Here is a 25,171-nt window from a genome sequence, read left to right as displayed (position 1 = left end):
TTCAATATGACCTACATTACAAAACATCGGTTAATATGATATAATGCAATTATGTTTACACTAGCTCTGTTATTCTTTAATGTGATTTTTCTTTGGTCTCTGAAAGGTGAGTGGTGCTATGTCTAGTGAATATTGGCCCATAATTAGACAAGAAAAATTATAAAATTATAATTTGTTGGGTTGTCATGTCAGATCTGTCTAATGTTAATGCCCATAACCAACATTTATCTTGTTCAGTGTGTTGCTTGCAGAATGTTAATAATTGTTCCTTAGTTGTTAGTAACAGTTTTATTTGTTATAAGTGTACATTACTAGAGAATTCTGCAGAATTATAGGTTTTCATCCAGACTCTAGAGACATGAATAAGAAAGTTAGTGATAATGTGAACAGCACAGTTTCTGTCAGGGAAGGCAGGTGGATGCCTTGAAGGAGGTAGAAATCCACTAACTTCAGCATCAGAGCCCTTAAATTGGAAATACATAAACATAATTGCAAAGCTAAGGCTTGCTCATGGGTTTGTTTGGCCAGGGTACCAAACAGGTAATCTGATGGTCTCAGGCAACCGTGGTTGTGTAGTTTTAGACATAGAAACTAATTATATTCACCTTCATCAGTCAGAACGTTCTAAAAGTAACATAGTGGAGTTGTGTAAATAAGTGAAAGCCAACAGATTATGGTCATTGAACTGTTAGATATCCAGCTGATGCTCTGAAATCAATGTGGGCTTCACAGATAATTGAAGAAGTTTTGGGGGTACCTTCCCAAACCTCTGTTATTTCTTGAAATGTTTCAGAACTGGCCGAGATAATCAATGTAGGTCAGGTTACACCATATATAGGAGATAAATGTACTGGTTTAACAAGTCAAGTCAAGTTTATTTCTATAGTACTTTTCACGATGGACATTGTCTCAAAGCAGCTTTAGAAAATTAAAAATTAAGGTGAATGATGTGTTTTTATCCCTGATGATGAAGCCTGGGGCGACTCTGGCAAGGAAAAACTTAGATGTTATGAGGAAGAAACCTTGAGAGGAAGCAAACTCAAAAGGGCAACCCATTCTCATTTAAGTGGTATCAAAAGTGTGATTATAATTCTATAAAAAACAATATAAAACACCAGAGAATGAGAACTGACATGAACATGAATGTATTATTAAACCAAATGATGTATGTATGTAGCATTAAATCAAACTAGAATGTTATATATTTGAAGGTCCTGTTTAACAGTCATTAAATAGGGTGTGGCAGTTACTGTATTAATAATAATATTAATGTCACAATAAAACATACACACAAATTTATGATTAATTTAAAAACATGTTTAAAGTTCTTTATACTAACATAACACATGTAGTCAAAAAAACAAAACAAAACAAGTATAGCCAGTCAATCTCGATAGTTATTATATACCAAACCCTGGGGCCATATTCTGAATTTTACAACTTTTCATTTGCAAATCTGTTTATTATTTTTAAGCATTAATTGTCGGGGAAAAGATAAATGTTTAATAATCTGGAAGGACCTCTGAGAACAGCCGCTAATATACCAGTTAATAACATGAATGATTGTGTAGAGCAGTGGTTCCCAACCCCCGGGCCCAATTGATCAACTGGTACCGGGCCGCACAAAAAGAATACATAACTCACATTATTTTTGTTTTATTTATCTGATTCTGAACGATGTTTTATTTTGGAAAATTACCGGATTTTCTCCGCCACATCTGTCTATGACTCTTAATGCATGTCATGATGCCTCGGTCACATGACTTACCTCTATCCACTACCTTTTAAAAGGGGCTCCACCCGCTAACACAAAATACTTTACCGCTAAATTAAAACCCCTAAGCGAGCAAAATGAACAAAAAACAACACAGTGGATACACGATTATTATTATATTTAGAAAATGGCAGTTTTTTGCCTGTCGTATCATTTTATTTTGTTGCATTTATCCTCCACACCTTAAAGGCCGGTCCGTGAATACATTGTATGACATTAAACCGGTCCGTGGCGCAAAAAAGGTTGGGGACCGCTGGTCTAAAGCATCAAGAAATGCAAGAAATGTCACAAATGAACTCTTGATAAGGCACAGCGTGAACTGCAAAAACATTCTAAGTGCCTATCTTGTGAATCTGATAACAGAATTCCATCAGTTTGCCAAGCAAATATAAAAGCTAAATAAAGCTACTTTGGATAAAAACTTTCTTTCTTCTTCTACCACTAGGGGTCGCCACAGCGGCCCATCGGCATATTTGATTTGGCACGTTTTTACTCTGGATCCCCTTCCTAACGCAACCCTCCCCATTTATCCGGGCTTGGGACCGGCACTAAGGCTTGTGCAACCCTAATGGCTGGGGTTGGTTCCCTGACCGGGGATCGAACCCGGCCGCATCCTAACCACTAGACCACCAGGGAACCTAGCTACTTTGGATAATCTTTTTTATAATTTTTATAATCTTTTTATAATTGGGTAATCTTTTATAATTGGATAATTTTTATAATTGGATTTTAATTATTGGATAATCTTTTTATTTGGAAAATGTTTTATATTTAAGATTATCCAGCTACTTTGGATAATCTTAAATATAAAAAAAAAAGAATACATTTTTATCTTTGGATGTGTTTCGTATGATTGTGCAATGTTCATTGTTCATTGTATTTTGTACCAATTTTGAAAATAATAAAAAATCAAGAAAATACACACTCAGTACAATGTATATGTCAAATTAAGACACTTCACTGCATGCTGTACTGTGTATCAGAGGTGTTTTTCTTGTACTGTACTCAAGTAGATTTTTCTGGTAACTGGTATGTACTTTACTTCACCATTTATTTTTTTGACTGAACTTTTTACTTTTACTCATTAAATTTTTACACAAATATCTGTACTTTCTATTTCTTACATTTTCAAAACAGGCTTGTTACTTTAGTTTGAATCTATTTGGTAAAATGTAAAAAAAATTTCTTCTCATTGCGTGCCTTTTTTACCCTATATACTATACTTTACCCTTTATACTATTTCCTGTCATCACTGGTGTATCATTTCCTGGCTCTTACACACCACAGACGTAGAAGCTCACAATGAGCAGTCAGAAGGCAACAAGAAGTCCTGGGATAACGTGGATGAGACAGAGGAAGTCAACATTGTAAACACGACAAAAAACAGACACATTCCTGATCACCTGATCATCATCATCTTTTCTCTGCTTGTGTTCTATATGGTGGTTTTTCAGCCTTGATACATTCATTAGGCAACAAATTTTTTTGTCAAAATGCAAATTAACGCGTGATTAATGCAGCGCATACTTCTGTTTGACCAATTTGAATGAAAATATAAATAAATAAATATAAAACAGGCAAAATTAAAACCTTAATAGTTAAGATCCACTGAAAAAAAAAGTTAATCAGTAAACATTTGTTTTATTGAGGTGCGAAGTCTTAAATCAGCATCAAAATCTGCCATGATGCGCACAATTATCCCTCTGGGGGTTGACAAATGAGATGGGGTGTTTTGTGGCATTTTATTTTTCATAACGTGGAAATGAACATAAATTACGGTCTTTTTTAATTGTACAGATAAGAGCAACACATCATTTGAATATGTAAAGGGTCTACCTTTATTTGTACACACTCATAATAACAAGAAAATGTTGTGCTTTTGTAAAGTAAAGAAAACAGGCAGGGGGCGCTCTCTGCCATCTCTGTCTCCTCTCTTCACAGACAGACAAATACGACGCCTTGATTCCATTTGGTTTCCTGATAATTTACGTAATTTAAAACACCATGATTACTTTAAAACCTTCTTTATGCACTATGTTGACTTTGGTTTCACGAATAATAAACATGCATTTGCATAAAGCATCAATATTTGTCCATGTCCATGTTGATTGGTCAGCCATGTTGATTAGTTTACTGATTAAAAATTATTTTAATAGTTTATTTATTATATCTAAACAAAGAAAGGACGTCGTAAATAAACGTGTGTTGCGAAGGTTTTAATTTCGCCTCTTTTTTATTTATTTATTTTATTATATTTTTAATAAAATAACAAATGCGTGCTGCATTAATCGCGCGTTAATAAAACCAGTTACATTAAAATACATTTGCATTTTGACAGCCTTAATTAATATATTAATACAAAACTAATGAAACATTTTGTTATTTAATGAATGTATCCAGGCTGAATATCCACCATATAGAACACAAGCAGAGAAAATATGATGATGATCATGTGATTAGAAATGTCTCTGTTCTCAGTCATGTTTACATCACTGACTCCCTCTGTCTCCTCCACGTTAACCCCAGACTTCTTGTTGACATTTATTATTGACATTTCACCAAATAGATTAAAACTAAAGTAACGAGTTTGGTTTAAAAATGCAAAAAGTACAAAGTACAAATATTTGTGTAAAAATGTAATGAGTAAGAGAAAAAAGTTGTCCTAAAAATATATAGTTAATTAAAGAACTGATACTTGTACTTTGTTACATCTCACCTCTAGCTACTGGTAATACGTTTTCAATCACAAGCATGAATTTCTGAAATCTTCCCCATGATTTAAACACAGTCAACTTAGCTTTTTATTTCTGATATAATGAATTGACTTCAAAAGAAACGAATGGTAATATTAAATGTGTTTCTGTCAAAAACTAAGCAAGTAAACGTTTGAACTGTGGAAGCATCACTATCTAAATGAAAGGATGCTTTGAACAAGCAAAATATTGTATACTAGATTTGTTAACCAAAGTTGTCCTGCAATGTCTGTTACTACATGACTTTCATCTTTTATTATTTTCATGTAATTATTATTTATCAAACAATGACATACATCTTAACAAATTTTTAAAACACTACACAAAAAGAAACATTAATAAATATTTAGCACTGGATATTTCATGGAGAAAAATCAATATTGCTGTCTTCATTTTTGTGCAATTGGATTTCACTTCACTTTCAGAAGAGTAGTTTGTGTAATTTCCCTTGCCCTCACCATGCTTGATTCCTGATTCCACTCTGTTTCCTATTTCCAGCTGCTATCTAGTCATGATTCCAACTTAAGTAGAACTTGATATGGTGGTCTAAATGTAGCCCCTTGTGTTTCCTCTTGTATTCCAGGTCATAATGGAGTTATTTTATTGACACCAACAGTCACTATATTCTGGGCTGCTTCCGATTCCACGATTCAGTCAGAACCATGGATATGATTCTTTCCAGAAGAAGACGGCAGATACAATACCTTTCATCATGCTTCACCCATACAGGCCTCACTGACATACAATACTGTTGAATGAAGAAGGAAGAAATCTTGAAAAGTATTGCCATTCTCATTGCTTATTATAGTCCTTTCTCCATGAATGGCATCTGAGGCAAACAAGATTCATTCTGCTTAGTTATACAGGCAAAGAGTGAAAGGGATCACCAATCATGCTGACTGGACTCCATAGTACCAAATTAGACATGCTGTATAATTACAAGTAGTTGTACATCTAGAATTAAATTATCTAACATTTGTAACAGCATTTACTTAATTGTTAAGAACTTTATTAAGTTTTTTGAGTGAATTCTTTTTTTCTCATGTTGTGTTTCTGATGCTTTTAAAAGAGTAATGCTACAGTTTAACAGAGGTAAGATCAGTATTTTCCCCATCACTCTGATCACACATATCGTCCTCTTCTCCTCTTCTCCTCTTCTCCATCTTCTCCATCTTCTCCATCTTCTTCATCTAGTTGGAGGCTTCCAGATGAGAACCGCAAATGTGCTAGCGGACCAGAATGTACCACTTTCCCTACAGCAGGACAGTAACATGGATAAAAGAGTTCTGAGTCTGAATCACTGTAACTGCCTGTGCTGAGGACACATAAAGATGTGGGTCTTTCTGGCAAAGGAGAAGGGCTTAGTGGAAGATAGGTTGGCCTAGTAGGGATTCTGTGTTGTGACAGATGAGGATAATACCCTAGAGGCCGAAACTCTGAGGCATATGCAGCAGCTGAAGTAGCTAGTGAAGGTCTTTGGAACTTTACATCAGGTTGGCTTGAGGCCCGGGAAGGTAATGCACTTTGAAAGGAAGAGTCATCACTGTAGTGCCCAGCTTCTGTTCTTCCTATGTTGTGCCTTCTGTTTAACCCCACCCCCAGTGGTCCCTCTGGTAAAGGGTACAGTCTAGATGAAGCCAATCCAATTCCAGAGAGTTGAAGCCTTTCCAGACGCTGTTGCCGTTGTGGTGGTGACAAAGAGGACGCAGGTGAAAAAGAGTGTCCTGTTTGCCTAGGTAAATACTTCATAGGCTTGATACCCTGGTGAGCTTGTGTAAGACGGTCTAAGGATGATGATGTTGGATCTTGTAGTAAAAAAGGGTAAGTTGCCAAAGGGAAAGTTGGCAGCACTGGATGGAATTGCAGGTGAGAACTGTTGGGATAGAGAAGGACTAAGTGCTGAGAACTAGGGGACTGATGTCTCCTTGCCCCAGGCCTTTGAAAGCTTCTGCCTTGACGCTCTGCTGCTGAAGTAGACATGGAACGCTGTTTAGGAGATGCAACCCTGCTAGATCTGGGCGCCAGTCTTGACAAGGGACACGATCGGACAAGCCCTTCAGCAAGCACATTTGGCCCTTGCTTTGAATCATCAAGGTGGGGGAACTGATAGGCTTGCTCATAAAGCTGCAGAAACATGATTTTTAAGTATTTCAGAACACAACAAAGGCCATTTCAATCTTGATTTCTTTCAATCTGTACCTGTTTGGAAACATCAGTAAGCAAGTCTGGGGATGACTTGCATTGCCGAGATTCATGGCCAAGCCTGAATTTTGACCTTAAAACAACATACAGACATTTATAAAGAACAAATGTTTATATTACCAAACTAAAAAGTGCTTTGTTTATACAGGATTTTCTCAAACTAAATTGCATTTCTTACCTCTCAAATGGTACATGCCTGTGTTCCCCAGTGCCAACACCCTCTAAAAGTTGCTTTTGTGTCCTGCCACTAAAGCAAAGGTAAGTAATTATCCATATACCTCAACAAATTAAAAACCCTTGCTGACATGGTCAGATTACCAACACCTAACACGATCTTACAAAATAAGTATATATTACCAAATGTGTTCTCATTTGTTCTTGCAACTGCATCTGTCAGATTTGTTTGACTGTACCTATATCTGAAACTTGATCCTTTGCTGGAAAACAATGACTTTTGATATGGTTTGGGCTCCTCAGCTAGACGAAAGAAGGCATGATACTCCACACACATCTTCCAGAAGGTTTTACAAATGTCTCTGCTTGCCATTGTGAACTCAACCATGTCCCTCCGTGAAGGCTGTTATACATGGACAGATGCATACATTAAAAGAGCATAATATGAAACAAGTCAAAACAAGTGTATTATTATAAAGTTAAAAACACACATACACAACACTAACATTGAAGCTTAGAATGTTAGTTTAGTGTAATATTGGTTTGTTTGTCTCACAACTTGTTACTTGTTTCTCCAAAACCTCCCATTAAAAACTGAATGCTTAGTAACTGTAATTTTGTAACACAAAGTTATAACTTAACTCAAATTTGTGTACATTTTATACAGATTAAACTGTGTAAAATGTGAATTTTATTTATTAAAGTCTAATGAGACAAACATAGGAAAAAAAACATTTCTTTCTTTTTTTTTTTTACTTTTTAATATACCATCTTTTAAGTACTAGTGGTGTTGTCTTGGTCCCCAGCCTGTGTCTCTCTTGTGTTGTTATTGGTTCCACTACTAGCATGAGTCCAGCTACACTAGGTCAGGGATACCATAAATTGGCTTTCTACTTTAATTTCGAATCAGGGAAAACCAAAACCATGTTTTATAAAGATGGGCATGTTGTTCATTTGTCATCTGGGGCTCTACGGAAGATGCTCCAATGAAGCAAAATGAAACGATGGCTTAGAATTTAATGGTGTTAAATGACTCCTTGTAGTGCTTGTTCTTGATGTGGGGCATAAAAAATCAGACTGACTAATGCTTTACATTTCTATCAAGAGGTCAGAGGTTAGTTTCTGTGCAAAGTCTGCATATCCACAATCTTTGTGTAAACATGGACTTCATCCACAGGGTGTGAAAAGTAAAAAATTCAGTTACAACCCACTATTAGAAGATTGTAGAAATTAGCTTTTATGTTGTATTTTGGTCAATTCTTTTATAATAAAGTTTTAAATAATGGAAGATAGATAGATCGATCGATCGATCGATCGATCGATCGATCGATCGATAGATAGATAGATAGATAGATAGATAGATAGATAGATAGATAGATAGATAGATAGATAGATAGATAGATAGATAGATAGATAGATAGATAGATATCTATCTATCTATCTATCTATCTATCTATCTATCTATCTATCTATCTATCTATCTATTTATTTATGGCACTTAGCAAATACCCAAATACAGAACAACTTATCGCATTGTAAATGGTCATCTGATCAGAAGTTCAGTACTTCAACCTCTGAGCTACCACTTACATATTATTATTATTATTACTTTTCTTTTGCCAGGTGTGTATTTGTATTTTGCTCTCTCTGAATGTTTCTCAGGTCATTCATAAGATCCTTTACATTTCTGTTTTGTTAAAGATTCTTTACAGTTTTCTATGCTTTGACTTGTGGTTTGTATTTACATAGGCTAAAGATAATAAGGGAGTTATGCAACACTTGTTATTTTTAGTGTAACAGTTGGAGCTGCTACTGTATTCACATCTAATGTGATTTAAAAAATAATTTAAAGACAGAAAAAGACTTCATTAACTTTGCCAGAATTACAATTTACATTAATAAGTTCACTGTCTTTTTTTAAACATTCTGCAAAATTTCGGGAATTAATGAAACATATACGAAGAAGCTTTAAAATAGCTAGTGACATTGATACCATAAGAAAGTCCAAGCTACTCAGCCAAAACCTAGAAATAAGCCCAGTTACTTTATAGAATATCCTAAGAAATAAATGGACCAGGAGTACCTGTCAGGCATCAGTTTTTGGTATCAGGAGAAGAAAGCATTAAGTGCCACTAGTGTTTAGTTGTGGAGGTCCATTTATTATGAACAGATTAACACTAAAACAGTTCAGGTGATTGCCTGAAAGGAAGGAAATCATTTAAGAACAATACTCTAAGAATGTTAATCTTGATGGTGAAGGTAATCAACAGCCCTGTGAAATTTTTGGTCCAAAAATGCAAAAAACTTTATTTGGCCAAATAATTATCATTACTATATAGAAGAAAAATGGCAAGGCTTTTAATCTGAACTCCATCCCACTTTGCTTGGGGGTGGCAGCATCATATCATAGTGATTTGCTGGAAATGGAACTGGCACATGTAAAAAAAATAGATAGGATGAGAAACACTGAAACAGATCTTTAATGTACTGAGCTACAATAGTTCTTTTAGGAGAAATGGGCAATGCAGCAAGCATGTGAATGATATTGTATAATTTACCCCAGCCTCTGTGTGTAGTTTGATAAGGAAATTTCTCCTCTTGAAACTCAGCTTGCGAATCTTGGCCCAGCTGAAGGTATTAATTTTCGTGTTACCCTTGAAAGAAAAGTAATATTTTAAATAGATTATTAAAAAGAATTAATGCAAGGGACTGCAGAAAAATCAATCTAGTGGTGCTGACTGATTCAAGGCTGTTACCTGAAATATTAACACCCCCAGGTGGGTAACAGCCAAATTAATCCTCATGCCCTCCCCATCATGGGCAGGATGTGGTCGAATGCCATACATATCCAATTTCCGAGCAACCTCCAGCAAATGTATATCTGACAGGGCTGGAGTGTGACCTCTGCTCAGAAAGAATGAACAGATTTAAATACAAATCTTTACAATTGTTTCTTTACAATTATTCCTATATCAGCCTCAGATTGAAGTCTCGTCTTCAGAATCTGTAACGTTGGTGCCTGTTGTTAAATGCTTAATGCAAAACCCTTGTGTTTGCTTTGTTTAATTACATCTGGACATGTCGTGAATGATTTGTTGTGCATGTGAGAATGCACACCTGTGTTTTTTATGAAAACGAATAATCTTGTGGTCCAAGTATTCCTGATTTGGAACATATTGCTTATTTTCTAGGTGGTGTGCATCCAACTCTTCATTGTAATCCCCAAGCTCTGCTGCAAAAAAAAAAAAAAAAACAAGGAAATGTCAGTTATAGGTTGAATGTTTTTAAAATGTTTTTGTGTTTTCTAACATATTTTACTTCAAAATATAATTCCAATATTATTTATTTGTACAATGGCATGTACATTGGTTTGAACACCCTTGTAGTTAGTAGTACATAGGTACTGGCAGGTATCAAAGTTTCAAAGGCAATTTGTATCTTGTAAAGTGTTCATTTATTTTTATTTAATGAATTCTCACTGACACATCTTTACGGATAAGTCCAAGGTACACTATATGGGCTATGGTTTGTGGACATCTTATCATCACACTCCTATGTGGGTTTTTCCCAACCTTTTACCACATAGTTGGAAGCACACAATTGTTCCAACATGACAATAACCTCATGCACGAGAATGGTTCATTACATTAATGATTTTTGCTATATATGGAGTGGCCTGCACAAAACCCTGACATTATCCCCACTGAACCCCTGACACCTATTGATGGAGGAAAACCCTGAGGCAATGAATACTGACCCTGTGGAGCTTCCAGCAACCATTTTTGGTAGAATGTCAAGGTGGAACATTAACCACAATGGCTCAAGGACCACAGATTGCATTTAATCACCAATCACTGCACACCTCAACAATGATGAACTGTAATGAATGGACATTTGGTGCCACCCAGATGAGAATGGGTTACCTTTTGACTCTGGTTCCCCTCATGGTTTCTTCCTCATGCCATTTTAGGGAAATTTTTCTTAAAATTATAGGGAACAAACTAGTACATTCTTTTATTACCGCTTTAAATGTAAAAAAGCTACTTTAAGACAATGTACATTGTTAAAAGCACTATACAAATAAAATGTTATTTTATTTTGGATATAATCCGGGCTAGTACCTGAACATCCCTTTAAAATAGCTTTCTCTTGCATCTAAAATTACTTCTGTAGGATGTAGTTTAGTAGCCCTAGATACCATGGCTCTCAATACACCACAAAGATGTGACAGCAACATGCCCACCAACAACTCGTGCTTTATGCTGTTTGGATTGCAGTATTTGAAGTATAGCTGTGCTGTTGCTCTGCTTATTTAAACTTCACGCTCTGCTCTTATTTAGGGAATATGAAATTCATAAGTGATGACTGGTCATCAGACCCTGCTTAAATGGCTATTTTTTTCAGTTTTATTGTCCAACTCCTGTGTAGTGTCTATATATAATACAGGATTATTCAAAAAGAATGAATCGATTTAATTACGCAATATTTTATTAGGGAAAAGTAATACAAAACTCCAGCCAAGTCACAAGTATTACACTCACAAAAAAATAAGATAACTCCTCCATTTCCATGACAATGTTTGAGAACTGAAGCGATATGATATCGGTTCATTCTTTTTAAATAATCCTTTATAAATTGATATATTTGGATGATTGTGTGTTAAAATGTACTAATAGTCTATTCTATTTCTTATAACCCAGAACAATAGTGAAGAAGATTTAGTAAAGAAGGTTATTATTGGCCAAGATTTTAAATTTGACCTGTGAGAGAACAGGACTTACCCTGCAATATATGAGAGACCAAAAGCGCAGCACTATTGTCATTACACGTAAGACTTCCATTGGCCAAATCCTGTTTTATTTGCAGGGCAAAAAGGTACCTGAAAACAAAAACATATAAATTCATTAACAGTGATATATCCCATGTAGCCTATTCATTGTTATGCATTAATTTTCAATCATACTACCAGTAGAGTCACACTTTTAGAATGGCTTGTCGTGAAAGACACAGATGGACTGAACACTGTGGTCCTAAACTCTGTATAAACAAACATTGTGGCCAATAAATAGCTATTTCTGTTACCAAATGTCCATTGTGTGGTTCAAAAAAGCACGGAAAAGTTGACATTGACATTTTTGGCATATTTATGGCACATTTACAGATACCCTTATCCAGATCACCGTATGCTTTGCTGTACATGACTCTGAAACTCTTGAAAAGTAATAATAATTATAAAAAAGTTCACAATATAATAACATTTTTACTGTACTTTGTGTTGTATTTTAACTTTCTTCTTCTGTTGAAGTTTTATATTTAATTTTCACAAAAAACACTTTTGTGAACATGGTGTGTTGAGTGCATTTATTTTTGATAAATGTATATTATTTAGCATTAGTAAAGACTGCAGCATTAATAGAGATTTGACAGAGTGAAAGCAGGATACTTTATTAAGAAGAAAGTCGGAATGCCTTGGGTGGAGTCAGCAAACCCCCAACTCTGGCATTAGAGCCCTTACAGCATCTTATAGGTGATAATGTTGGTGAAATAGTTATCAAACACTAAATCTAACCCATGGGAGTATCACTTCTCTTTGCTTCATGTGTTTGCTTCAACAGATTTGCTCTCTTAATCAAAGCATTCACTGAGAAACTGGGTTCTGGTTAGAGGATCTTAAAGACTTTTGGCTTTTGGTTTACTATGATATGATATGACTACTTTATTAAAACAGTTACACATTTTTGGCACATTGAATAATAAAGTCACTGAAGTTGGCAGAGTTTTCTCTTTTAAAAAAAGCTCCCTCCTGTTTTATTTTTTTTTTTAAACAGATTTCACAGACCACTTAATGTCTCAAGGCATGCTCATGTTTGTTACTTACTGTATCTCTATTCGATTTAGTCTTTTTTTTTTTACAGGTCTTGCCAGAGTCCCTGTTTGCACACTTCTAATAATGTTCATTGCCCTAGATCATCATGAGACAATAAACATACCTAATAATGTGTTTCTTTCTCAAATAAGTATATATATATTTTGACCTACACATGCTACTTCTGAGGTACCAGCAATCCTTCAGTTTTTTCACATTTTGTTATGTTACAGTCTCATTCCAAAATTGATTAAATTCATTGTTTTCCTCATTGTTGTACAAACAATACCCCATAATGACAATGTGAAAAAAAGTGTGTTTGAAATCTTTTATATTATCATTTTTATAAAGAAGGTCATTAAAAAAATTACATGTACAAAATTATTCACAGCTTTTGTGCAATACTTTAATGAAGCACCTTTAGAACTAATTAAAGCTCAAGTCTTTTTGAGTATAAAGCTACAAGTTTGGCACACCTATTTTTGGTTTTGGGCATTTTCTCTCAGTCTTCTTTGCAGACCCTCTCAAGCTCTATCAGGTTGGATGGGGTTGGAGGTCTCTCCTGAGATGTTTAATCAGGTTCAATTCTGGGCTCTGGCTGGGCCACTCAAGGACATTCAATAGGTCATCCTGTAGGCACTCCTTTGTTATCTTGGCTGTGTGCTTAGTGTTGTTGTCCTGTTGAAAGATGAATTGTCACCCCGATCTGAGGTCCAGAGCGCTCTGGAGCAGGTTTTCATCAAGGATGTCTCTGTACATTGCTGCATTAATCTTTCCCTCAATCCTGACTAGTCTTCCAGTTCCTGCCGCTAAAAACATCCCCACAGCATGATGTTGCCACCACCATGTTTCACTGTAAAAATGGTATTGGCCAGGTGATGAGCAGTGCCTGGCTTCTTTCAGACATGACGCTTGGCATTCAGGCCAAAGAGTTCAAAAATGTAGTTTCTCATGGCCTGCGAGTCTTCAGGTGCCTTTTGGCACACTCCAGATGGGCAGTCGTGTGCCTTATACTGAGGAGTGGCTCCGTTTGGCCACTCTACTATAAAGGTCTAATTGGTGTAGTGCTGCAGATATGGTTGTTGTTCTGGAAGGTTCTACTCCCCACAGAGGAATGCTGAAGCTCTTTCAGAGTGACTATTGGGTTCTTGGTCACCTCCCAGACTAAGGCCCTTCTCCCCAATCACTCAGTTTGCTCTAGGAGTCCTGGTGGTCCAATACTTCTTCCATTTACGGATGATGAAGGCGACTGTGTTCATTGGAACCGTCAATGCTTCAGAAATGTTTCTGTCCCCTTCCCCAGATTCCCTCTATTCAATGCTGTCTCTACAGACAATTCTTTGGACTTCATGGCTTGGTTTGTGCTCTGACATGCACTGTTAACTGTGGGACTTTAGACAAGTGTGTGTCTTTCAAATCATGTCCAACTGACTGAATTTATCTCAGGTGGACTCCAATGAAGTTGTAGAAATATCTCAAGGATGATCAGTCGAAAAAGGATGCACCTGAGCACAATTTTGAGTGTCAAGGCAAAGGCTGTGAATACTTATGTGATTTTCTTTAGTTTTTTATATTTTTAATAAATTTGCAAAAATTTCAAACAAACGTCTTCCATGTTGTCATTATAGGGTTTTGTTTGTAGAATTTTGAGGAAAATTATTTTTAATATAGAGTTTAATCTGTTTTGTGCGGAAGCGCATTGCATTCACAAAGAAAAAAAATCACAAAAAAGGAACCCATAATAATGACTTAGTATCTCATAATTACAACTTATTATCTCATAATTATTACTTAATATCTCATAATTACGACTTAGTATCTCATAATTATGACTTATCTCATAATTATGACTTAGTATCTCATAATTATGACTTAGTATCTCATAATTATGACTTATCTCATAATAATTACTTAGTATCTCATAATTACAACGTATTATCTCATAATTATGACTTAATATCTCATAATTACGACTTAGTATCTCATAATTATGACTTATCTCATAATTATGACTTAGTATCTCATAATTATGACTTAGTATCTCATAATTATGAGATAAGTGGGGGCAGTCTGTGGCAGGGTTAGCATTTTAGTGCATAACACCGAATGTGACTGCATTCTTTGCTCGGAAGCTCCACAGTGCGCAACCATGGAGATGTAGCAGATATCATATGGTTTAGCTTGATGACTGTATATTAGTTGTTAATATATATATTAGTAGTTAGTTATTAGCTACTAGACATTTCCTAATATTTGTTACACATTCTGACTGTCAACTGTCCACTTGATAAGAGTTAGTTTGATCAAGTGGACAGTCAGAATGTGTAACATATATTAGTAGTAAATGTTAAAACATAATAATAATAATAATAATAAAAATAATAATAAAAATAATAATAATAATAATAATAATAATAATAAAATTCTCAGATGTTAAAATATAATAATAATAATAATAATAATAATAATAATAATAATAATAATAGTTAATGCCCAGTATCTGTTAACTGAAGCAAGACTTACCGTAACTTAATTACTTAGCAGGATGGGCAGGTCTGCGAGGAAATGTCCAGTAGCTAATTAAACTAATATACATTCATCAAGCTAAACCATATGATATCTGCTACATCTCCATTAGTGCGCAATGAGCCGCTTCCGAGCAATCAATCTACATATCACAAATTATTGGTCACTTTTTAAACAATAAAATTATAGTGCATCTACTAATAATTATATATAAATAAATTGATTGTTACCAATGCAAATATGTTCAAAACGAAATGCCAAATGCCAACTTGAATCTGATGCACACTTTTTTAAATCGTTGGACCACATTGTTAACGTTAATGTCGATGCACAGATGCAACTCTGGGAATCATACCATCCCTAATATGAACTAATATCACAGTATTATTCAATATGCTAATGTCAGGTGTATTAACAAGTCAAACAAATAAAAATAAACCAACACCAAGAACCATTGACATCAATACAAAAACAGGCAAACTAATAACAATGCTGTAATACAAATGCACAAAACACCAACAAACGCTTGACAAGGAGAAATACAGAGACCACATTTTAAATAGGATGCTTAAGAAGACATAACAAGACAAAGGTAAGGGTGATTAGTGACACATGATAGGGGGGTCATGAGCAGCCTGAAGTGATATCCTCTGCTCTGTGGTGGTATACAGGGGCTACAACTGCAGCAGAGTTTATGGGGATTGGACAAAGTTTAAGGTGGAATCAGATGGGGGAATTACAGACTAGCAGTATGGCAGAGCAATGTCTTAAGTGGGGTCAATGTGTAGTTATGTCTAAGGCATAGGAATAATACAGAGTGGGGCCCATGAGGTCATTGGAGAGGCCAGAATTTACCCTGCTGCAGGGAGGCACCTTAGCAGGTCAGGAAGGTTGCGCAACATTCTTGTTAGGGCAGGCAAACAATGCAACGTCCCCAGCAGGACTAGGGGGCAGAGAGAAGTACTCAGTGGGGCAGGCCTAATCTCTGTTTATCACTTTGTCAAGCTTTTTTTTTTACTGTTTTGCAATTAGTCTGCCTGTATCCTAGTAGGGCAAAAAAGGCAGGCAGGTAGGCAGACAAATGTACAAAGAAGAGCGTGGAAACAGAGTGGTGTCCTTAACAGACCGATCTCCTTAGCAGCGGGCAGAGGGTGGGAGATAATTGGGACAATAATAAACTTCTTAATTGGTCTCATGATATCAAGCCATTCCCAGGTGGCTCTAATCATACCTCCCTGTTCCTGTTTCTCCAAAGGCCTGTAGCACCTCTGTAGGAGGCCTTCCTGGACCACAAATATTCTGCTGCATCCATTCTTTTGGTAACACCAACAAAAGCTTGACAAAGAGACATACAGAGACCAGATTTTAAATAGCTTAAAAAAAAAACATAAAACACAGTTGAGGGTTAGTGACATATGAAGTTATATGACATACAAGGGCTGGTGGGTATTGTAGTCCATTTGCATAAATCTCATAGCTAGTATGTGGTTTTTTAAAATGATATACACATTTTATATACACATTTTACACACGAGTTGTTATTACCCTCATACATTATGAATGATACTAATTACTCAATATAGCAAGAGAACATTAAAAATCATTAAAGCAAAATACCAAATTTCTTTATGTTTTTCCCAAAAATTAATTCTGCTTAATATTCAATGAGGTAAAGTTTATTTTTTTAGGAATCCTCAAGTTGCTCTTCCAAGTTTTTTAAAGTAACAGCACATTTCATGTCTTTCAATTCGGAAAACATCCAAAAACACTGATTTATAGTAAGATTTTATAATTAATGAGTTGATGAAACAGGTTACTGATTTAAACAAAACAATCTATTTACTTCTCCCCAAATAATACTATGTAAAAATAAACAATATAACAAGTTATTGCTGTTACCTGTCTCTGTGCACCATGCTGTAGTTTGCGCTAGATTCTCAATATATCTTCAAATTTGAAAGATAAACATATCACTCACAAATAACCAAAATACTGTATATGGGTAAGCATTAGCTTAAATTCCGTTCTGCTAGGTTTTGGGACACCTTTTTCCCACAATGGGGGTCCAGCAAAGTTTGATGAATTTCCTGTGCTTTCAAATCTACAAAACCTAGAAGGTTATGCCATTACACCGTGCTGGATTTATGCATCCCTGCGACTTGGATGTAGCTCTGCTAAATTGGTCATGGCTCACCTGGTCAAGCTTTTTTGCAGTAGGCCTGGGTCTGGTGGAAAAAACTTCACAATAAAACGGAATGGCAGCTCACTAGTGTCTAACAAAGAGAAGATATGAGTGCTCAGTGTGTATTTCTATTAATTGCATTTCTTATTGTCCACAAACACACAAACCACATACTTACATTTGATTTGCTTTGCCAGTGGCTTCAAAAGTTCAAGCCACACCTAAAGGATAAAAATTAGTCCGAACTTGCATTTACATTTGGAGAAAATAGAATCAAAACATATGTTCTGAATTTTGTACATATTCTAAACATGTATTAGTCATTTCCACACTTCAGTGTAAATACAGCTAATTTAATTTGTAACTTTATACTACTTTAAGGCAGTAAGAAAAAGAGGGTAACAAGCCCCCAATGCTAAATACAACATTCATAAATATAGGAATTATTGCATTTCAAAAACAGAATAACATTTGCACTTAAGTAGTTATAATGAGGTTTAAAATTAGTATTCTACAGTTCTGAATGAAAATCGTAATTAAATGAATTCTGAATTAAAAAGTGACTCACATAGTTGCCGTTCTGATGACGGAATTCCAGGCCAAAGTATTCTTTCTCGACGAGCTTAAGGTGTTCACACACCTTACCAAAAAAATCACAGCCAAGGATTTTTTGCTGTAAAAACACAATTGACAGGAGACTAAGATTATAATAATGCACACAAAACACAATAATACTGGTTGACAGTGCCTATATGAATGTTTTGGTTTCTACTGAAAAGAATCATCTGCTGCATATGCACTAATAAAAGCAAAACTTCTCCATTATCATTCCATCAGAGTTTCACACTGCCACTAGTGTAATACAATATTTTATTATACTTCAGCATGCTGTAAATCTGAATCACCATTAACTCATTTCAAAACTCAATATACCAACCATACCGTGAACATCATTATTAATTAACCCATAGGAACAGGCATCAGACAACCTATTCCTCTAACTCTATGGATTGGTCTATTCCACACACAAAGGATTTCATTATATGTCATATCCTAAACCAAATCATTCTGCGTCACCCATGATTACCTATTCATGATCCCAAAATATCCTGTGCACAAAGCAAACTCATTGACTAATCAAGTAACTGTCAACAACACTGGTTTAATTCTGATCACTCTGCCACGTTTCTCTGCAAGCATAGAAAGCCCCAAGTTTTGAGTTCCCTTAAGATTCCAGGAGATTATGTAAAGAAGGTAGAGGATGTTTACAAGACAATGTAACATAACTTCCCCTTCACTGTCATCGGGAATTGCACCTGTGATTGCCTGACAAATACTGTTTTCCCAAAAGCCAGTCATGCTCACTATCACTTCCTTAATCTTAAACTAAAGAAATCTATTTCAAAGAGGCTTTGGCTTCGATCCTACATTGTGTGTGGCCACAAACCTTTTGGGAATTCAAGCTGATATAGCAGTAGGTATATAAGCTTTACTTTAAAAGGTTTGAGGCCACGAGGTGATTATAAGAGTGGAAAACTTGTGATTATAAGACTTGAGGTGATTATAAGAGTAGCTTATAAGAGTGAAAAACTCTCACCACTAGAGGGCAGTATGTATACCAGGTCATGCCATGTGAAAAGATTTGAACATGAAGCTGAAAGTTGAAGGGTGATGATAAATGTCATCAATGCTTATGAGGAAAATGAGAGAGAGAGAGAGAGAGAGAGAGAGAGAGAGAGAAGGTTGGATAGTGTGGAGATTGTGAAGCAGGATGTGGATAGGATTAGTTAGAAGAAAGTGAAAACAGTGATTAAGAGGATGAAGAGTGGAAAGTAGGTAGGACCCAATGACATACCGGCAGAACCATGGAGATGTTTAGGAGAGAAAAGTGTACAACAGGGTGCCGAGAGAGGGTTTGTGGTATTGTATGAGGAAGTCAGGTGTGTCAAAGAAGTATGTGAGGGTGGTGCAGGACATGTATGAGGACAGCGTGACAGCGGTGAAGAGTGCAGTAGGAACGACAGACTGGTTCAAGGTGGAGGTTGGATTGCATTAAAGATTGGCTCTGAGCCCTTTCCTGTTTGCAGTGGTGTTGGAAAGGTTGACGGATGAGGTCAGACAGGAGTCTTCATGGACTATGATGTTTGTGGATTATATTGTTATTTGTGGTGAGAGTAGGGAGCAGGTTGATAAGAGCCTGGAGAGGTGGAGGTATGTGCTGGAGAGAAGGTGAATGAAAGTCAGTAGGAGTAAGATGTATGTAAATGAGAGGAGGGCAGTGGAGTGGTGCGGTTGCAGGGAGAAGAGATGGAGAAGGTGGAGGAGTTCAGGTAATAGAGAGTGTGTTAGATAAGTGAAGAAAAGAGTGCAGGCAGGGTGGAGTGAGTGGAGAAGAATGGCAGGAACTGATGGACTGGAATAATTACAACCAGAAGAAAGATTGTAGGAAGGGACAGAGGGAGCCATCTCCAAATATTGATATTACTCCATTCTTTCTAAAGGTACTACTTACTGAAGGCCAAGTGTTTCATACACCCTGTGCAGTATTGCCAGTTCATCTGTCATCTGTTCAGCAATTTTATCAGTATTACATTGTCTTGATCTTATGCTTGTTTTTTGGATTCCCACTTTTGGATTAACTTTTTTACTTTTTTTCTGCCTGCTTACACTATTGATCACTGCCTGCCCTGCTGACCAGTATGAGTTCATCATAGTAGATGTTTTGAGCTCTGTTTTTATTGTTACAGGAACTTAAGAGTATCATTATGCCACAGAAACTCTCTGCTGTATATATTGTTATATTTATATTACAGAGCATTTATCTTTTTTTATTCATTGTGTGCTTTTTTAATTGTGTCATTTTTATATTTATATTTACTTATTGCTGCTGGTCTCTGAGAACTATTAAAGAAATTCTGTTGTATAATTACAATGACAAAATTTTTTCCACTGTGGGACAAATAAAAGAATATCTTTATCTCTTATCTCTCACGAGAACTGTGGGTTTTCATCTGAGGTCTTGTGTCAGGTTATTATTTGACCCTATTTTTTTATTCACTTCAAACTGTCATGTTCTTCTGAAATTGTCAGGGAACCAACGGGCATGCCACGCCCCCATTGGCACTCAGCACACTCGCAGTGCCTCGCCTTCATACTAATCACCTTCACCTGTCTCCAATCTACATCCTCCCTTTATATGCCTCTGTTCGCACTCACCGTCCGAGCTACGGTTCATTCTGGTGATCATTCCTGGACTACCTGTGTTTTGTAATATACCAGTTTTCCAAGACATGCTGCTTCCTAGCTTCTGTTTGTTTCCCAAGGCTAATAAACGTCCTATTTGTTTTCTGGTTTCCGACTCTTGATCAAAGCGTGACAGAAAAGTAATGTAAAAAGATTCAAAGATATCACGCATTCAAATTTTGTGAGGTATTAGGAAATGTTTCCCGAAAAATACTCTAATAAAGTATAAATAAAGTACTTTTTTACTGTCCACTACTGGTCTTGGGTCTGATTTTTTTTATATGGTGCAGATTCAGAGGAACTCTGAGCACTAAAGCTTTTGTCTGTGGCAAAAAAACAAAAAACAAGTCAGAAGAGACTGCCCACATACAATCAAGTCTGCAAGTGTGATGCGCAAACCCGCATTTAGGCACCATTAAAATATAGGCTACTGATCAGTAGTGTATGTTTGTTTTGTAAGTGAGTGAGTGAGTGTGTGTGTGTGTGTGTGTGTGTGTGTGTGTGTGTGTGTGTGTGAGAGAGAGAGAGAGAGAGAGAGAGAGAGAGAGAGAGAAAGTGAGAGTCTGACTCTATATTTACTGTGACAGGAATTGATAGAACATTGCTATTATCTTGTCAGAAGCCATATTAGGGAGGGAGATTAAAGGGTAGTTTAAAAAAGACCCAAAAAGACTTAAGGGAGTAAAGCAAGATCATTTAATGTGACAATAAAGAAACCATATCATTTTAAAATGTCTCTTTATATGATTAGCATTCCTTTATTCTAAAATCTATCAAAATGTTCATATCTGTTTTCCTTCGTAAAAAATAACAGCGTCTTAATTTGTAGAACATTATTCCCCTCAAATCACCATCAGCCTTTCTATTGTTTAGAGGTTTATTATAGCTGAGTAGGTAAGATACTGTGACTTTTTCAAAACAGTGGTCTTTCCCCAAACAAGAACACGTTTAATAAACTTGTTTGAATCAATCAGGACAATCAAACAATCCTTATATAGAAGTAAAGTAAGTCATCACTGTGTATATGTTTTAAAGACAAGCAAATAATATACTGTATTAGTTAGTCTTTATATGTGTAAATATTCCCACACTCAGGATCGGATCATGAGTAGGATATGAGAGATATGATTTTCCATTTTAACAGAGTTTATTTCTTGTTGAATTCACAATTACATACTTAAGTGATTGATATGTTGTCCTATGCAATAACTATAAATAAAATAATCGGGTGCCAAACGTAATTTTTTCATCAATGCTCACTAAGTTTCAACATTTGAATAAAATGTTGGATGTAAAAATTCATTGTTGAAAAGGTTGTGTTTATGTTTCATCTCAAAGATTTATTGTAATTTTGTACATAAAAATTTTGTTGTCATAGATTTTACCTTCAAATGTACTGGTATCAAAGTTAACATATGTATTTTAGTTTAAAGTTAAAAAAAGTGTATTGTTTTTATCTTTTCATTCCTTTAAATTTGATATTGAAGGCAATATCTCAATCCAAAATGTCATATTCTTTACCCTGTTTTTCACTGATCTCCTGTGATTGATTGCATTACCCTGAGGAGGTATAGGACTGATATAGTATTTGGATTTGGGCAATATCTGTGTCCAGTCCATGCCAAAGCTATCAACCTGCATAATGACATCACTCTGTCTTTCCTCTCAAACACTCTGAGTAAAAGGTTTTCTTTTCAGTGTCATGCCCCTTTGAGTAAATGCAAAAGATGACCTGAAATGTCTTGCCACATGCACACAATTGCACTCTGTGGTACTTTATTGTACTGTAATAATATAAGGCAATACTAAACCTTATTCTCAATTTTTGTGTGCTTTAAAGCAGTTCAATGCAATGGTATGAATGTAAATCTTTGTTTTTTTGTGTTGTTTTTTTTTTTTTTTTGCAAATGAAAGTGAATTAGGAATACTATATAAGTTACAAAATGTAATTTAATGTAAGTAATAAAAGTCATAAGTCAGATAAAAAGTCTGATGAGAAGAGGCAGTGATTGCATTATGCATTACCATTAAATGTTACATGACACATCATTGTACTGTTTATTTCATGGTACACTTTAAGTATTATGTCTTTGCCAGACATGTTCTGTAAAATAAATAAATAAATTAATTAATTAATTAATTAATATATATATATATATATATATATATATATATATATATATATATATATATATAATTAATTAATTAATTATATATATATATATATATATATATATATATATATATATATATATATATATATTTATTTATTTATTTATTTATTTATTTCAATACACTACATTTCAGCATTATTGTGGCTATAGACATTTTACTGTAATATATTTCTTCATAATGTCAATTTATATATATATATATATATATATATATATATATATATATATATATATATAATATCATGTTCTTTATGAGACTTTATAAAGTTCATCCGTCCCCAGAGATTTTAAATAGCTTTTTATGCTACATCATCAAAAGCATCCTTACCAACTCCATCACAATGTAGTATTGCATCTCAAAAGTGTGTAAACTGAAAGCCTTGCAAAGGGTGGTCATTTTCTTTATTATTATAATTTTTTTGCAAATGAAATTGAATTAGGAATACTCACTGGAATAAGTTACAAAATGTAATTTAATGTAAGTAATAAAAGTCATGTCAGATGAAAAGTCTGATGTAAAGAGGCAGTAGATGACTATGTAACATCAGTAACATCTGTAACATCTGACATTTAAAAAAGGTGCACTTACAGTAAATTAAAAGAAGAAGGGGAAAACGATGGTTTCTTTTCTTGAATATGCATGCATAAAGCATATAGAGTATTTTACATTCGATTAAACAACTAATAGCCAATAGAAATACTTGGAATTATATTTTTTACCTCGACCTCGAAAACTCGCTCGCTGTCGTCTAAGAAAATGACCCGCAGGCGCAGTGTCGCTTCTCTGGCTCTCTGGTGCTGTGCGCCGCTCCTGTCCTTCACCTTCAACTCCGATCTCTCTGCCATCTTTTACTATCTACTGAACATCTCCGATCTACACCACCAGCTCTCAGGTTTGCCTTGGAATAGCACCGGGAGAAACCTTGGTGTGAATCACATCTCAAGAAGAGCGCTTTGGCGCATCCTTTCGTGCATCCGCTCCTAGTTACGTCATAATATCAGCCTTCTAGAGTCTCTTCCACTTCTGTTCTAAAGTGACATATTAAAGCTGGGAAAAAAATAAACACGTGCCTTTAAATCACGTTTAAAAGTCAGATTTTGTTTATTTAACTATAATTATTTTGCACACTAGTATATGTTTGCATGTCCATGTTTCCAAAAGCCACTTTTGGTTTTAATACCAGTGAGAATTGAACAATAATAGACACATTAGTAAAAAGAAATTAACTGTGATAAAAATAAAAAATAAAAAATAAATCTAGCAGTTTGTCTCAAATTGTTTTCCAGGCCATTTATATTATGTAAATATTGTCGATTTTTTTTATAATAATATACAAAAAATACACTATTCCAAGTGGAATGTGAGATTTAAAAAAAATTAACCATACATTTTTGCATTGGCTTTTATTGTATTACCATTGTCATTAAATATTACATAAAACATTTATTTCATGGTACGCTTTAAGTATTATGCCAGACATGTTCTGTAAAAAATTAAAATAAATAAATAAATAAATGAATAAAAATATTATATATTTAATTTCATATATATATATATATATATATATATATATATATATATATATATATATATATATATATATATATATATATATAATTTCAATACACTACATTTCAGCATTATTGTGGCTATAGACATTTTACTGTAATATATTTCTTGTTATTGTAACAATTTTCTTTATATATAATAATAAATTCATGTTCTTTATGAAACTTTAAAAAGTTCATCCATCCCCTGAGATTTTAAATAGCTTTTACTGAAAGCATCCTAACCAACTACATCATGGTGTAGTATTGCAGCTCAAATGTGTGTATACAGAAAGCCCTGCAAAGGGTGGTCAAAACCGTCAAATGCATCATTACCACTTCCTGCCAATTACCTGTTCAACCTTCTTCCATCCAAAAGGAGATACTGGAACATATGCACCAGAACCAGCAGGTTCAGAGCCAGTTTTTTTGATGGAGGTTTTTTAATCCACCATCACCCTACTGAGCTCTACACAACACTGCTGGGGCACTGATGGATCTCTATCCATTACTGATTTTACTGCTGGTAGTCATCCACTGCAACATTCTGAATCATCTCTGGCTAATTATAACTGTATATAATTGTAATTAATAACGTAAAATGTTCTCAATTATCTGTGTTACACACACACACACACACACACACACACACACACACATTATATATATATATATATATATTTGTTCTTATATACACTGTGTATAACTTTATACACTTGTATATATGGG

At 35.0% G+C, this 25,171-nt stretch overlaps 1 protein-coding gene across 2 annotated transcripts; it reads right to left on the bottom strand.

The window, feature by feature from the left end:
• Positions 1 to 4,351: 4,351 nt before the first annotated feature.
• On the bottom strand, positions 4,352 to 23,860 carry LOC124378530 (FERM domain-containing protein 7). Of its 2 annotated transcripts, none has more exons than XM_046838239.1 (12): positions 23,615 to 23,860; positions 18,046 to 18,150; positions 17,656 to 17,698; positions 17,490 to 17,568; positions 11,685 to 11,782; positions 10,021 to 10,135; positions 9,660 to 9,807; positions 9,462 to 9,557; positions 7,143 to 7,306; positions 6,908 to 6,976; positions 6,727 to 6,802; positions 4,352 to 6,651 (listed from the first exon to the last, which is right to left on the bottom strand). In XM_046838239.1, the coding sequence occupies exons 1-12, from the start codon at positions 23,738 to 23,740 to the stop codon at positions 5,650 to 5,652; spliced, it is 2,121 nt and encodes a 706-aa protein (XP_046694195.1). In that variant the 5' UTR covers positions 23,741 to 23,860; the 3' UTR covers positions 4,352 to 5,649. The 2 variants fall into 2 exon arrangements, with proteins under 2 accessions (XP_046694195.1, XP_046694196.1); XM_046838240.1 differs by lacking the exon at positions 23,615 to 23,860 and adding an exon at positions 16,527 to 16,630 and having other exon boundaries at positions 18,046 to 18,062.
• Between the last annotated feature and the right edge of the window lie 1,311 nt (positions 23,861 to 25,171).

This window comes from Silurus meridionalis, chromosome 24 (assembly GCF_014805685.1).
Source record: "Silurus meridionalis isolate SWU-2019-XX chromosome 24, ASM1480568v1, whole genome shotgun sequence".
NCBI classification, from domain to species: domain Eukaryota; kingdom Metazoa; phylum Chordata; class Actinopteri; order Siluriformes; family Siluridae; genus Silurus; species Silurus meridionalis.
This window is presented reverse-complemented; position numbering and strand designations above follow the sequence as displayed.

Bases quoted from the DNA above. Each gene is read 5' to 3' on its own strand.
- LOC124378530 (XM_046838239.1), bottom strand. From the start codon at position 23,740: ATGGCAGAGAGATCGGAGTTGAAGGTGAAGGACAGGAGCGGCGCACAG. The intron at 11,783-17,489 runs GTGAGCCATGAC...TTTTGTTTTCAG, and splicing joins CTGCAAAAAAGCTTGACCAG to GTACCTTTTTGCCCTGCAAA. The intron at 6,652-6,726 runs GTACAGATTGAA...ATGTTTCTGCAG, and splicing joins TTACTGATGTTTCCAAACAG to CTTTATGAGCAAGCCTATCA.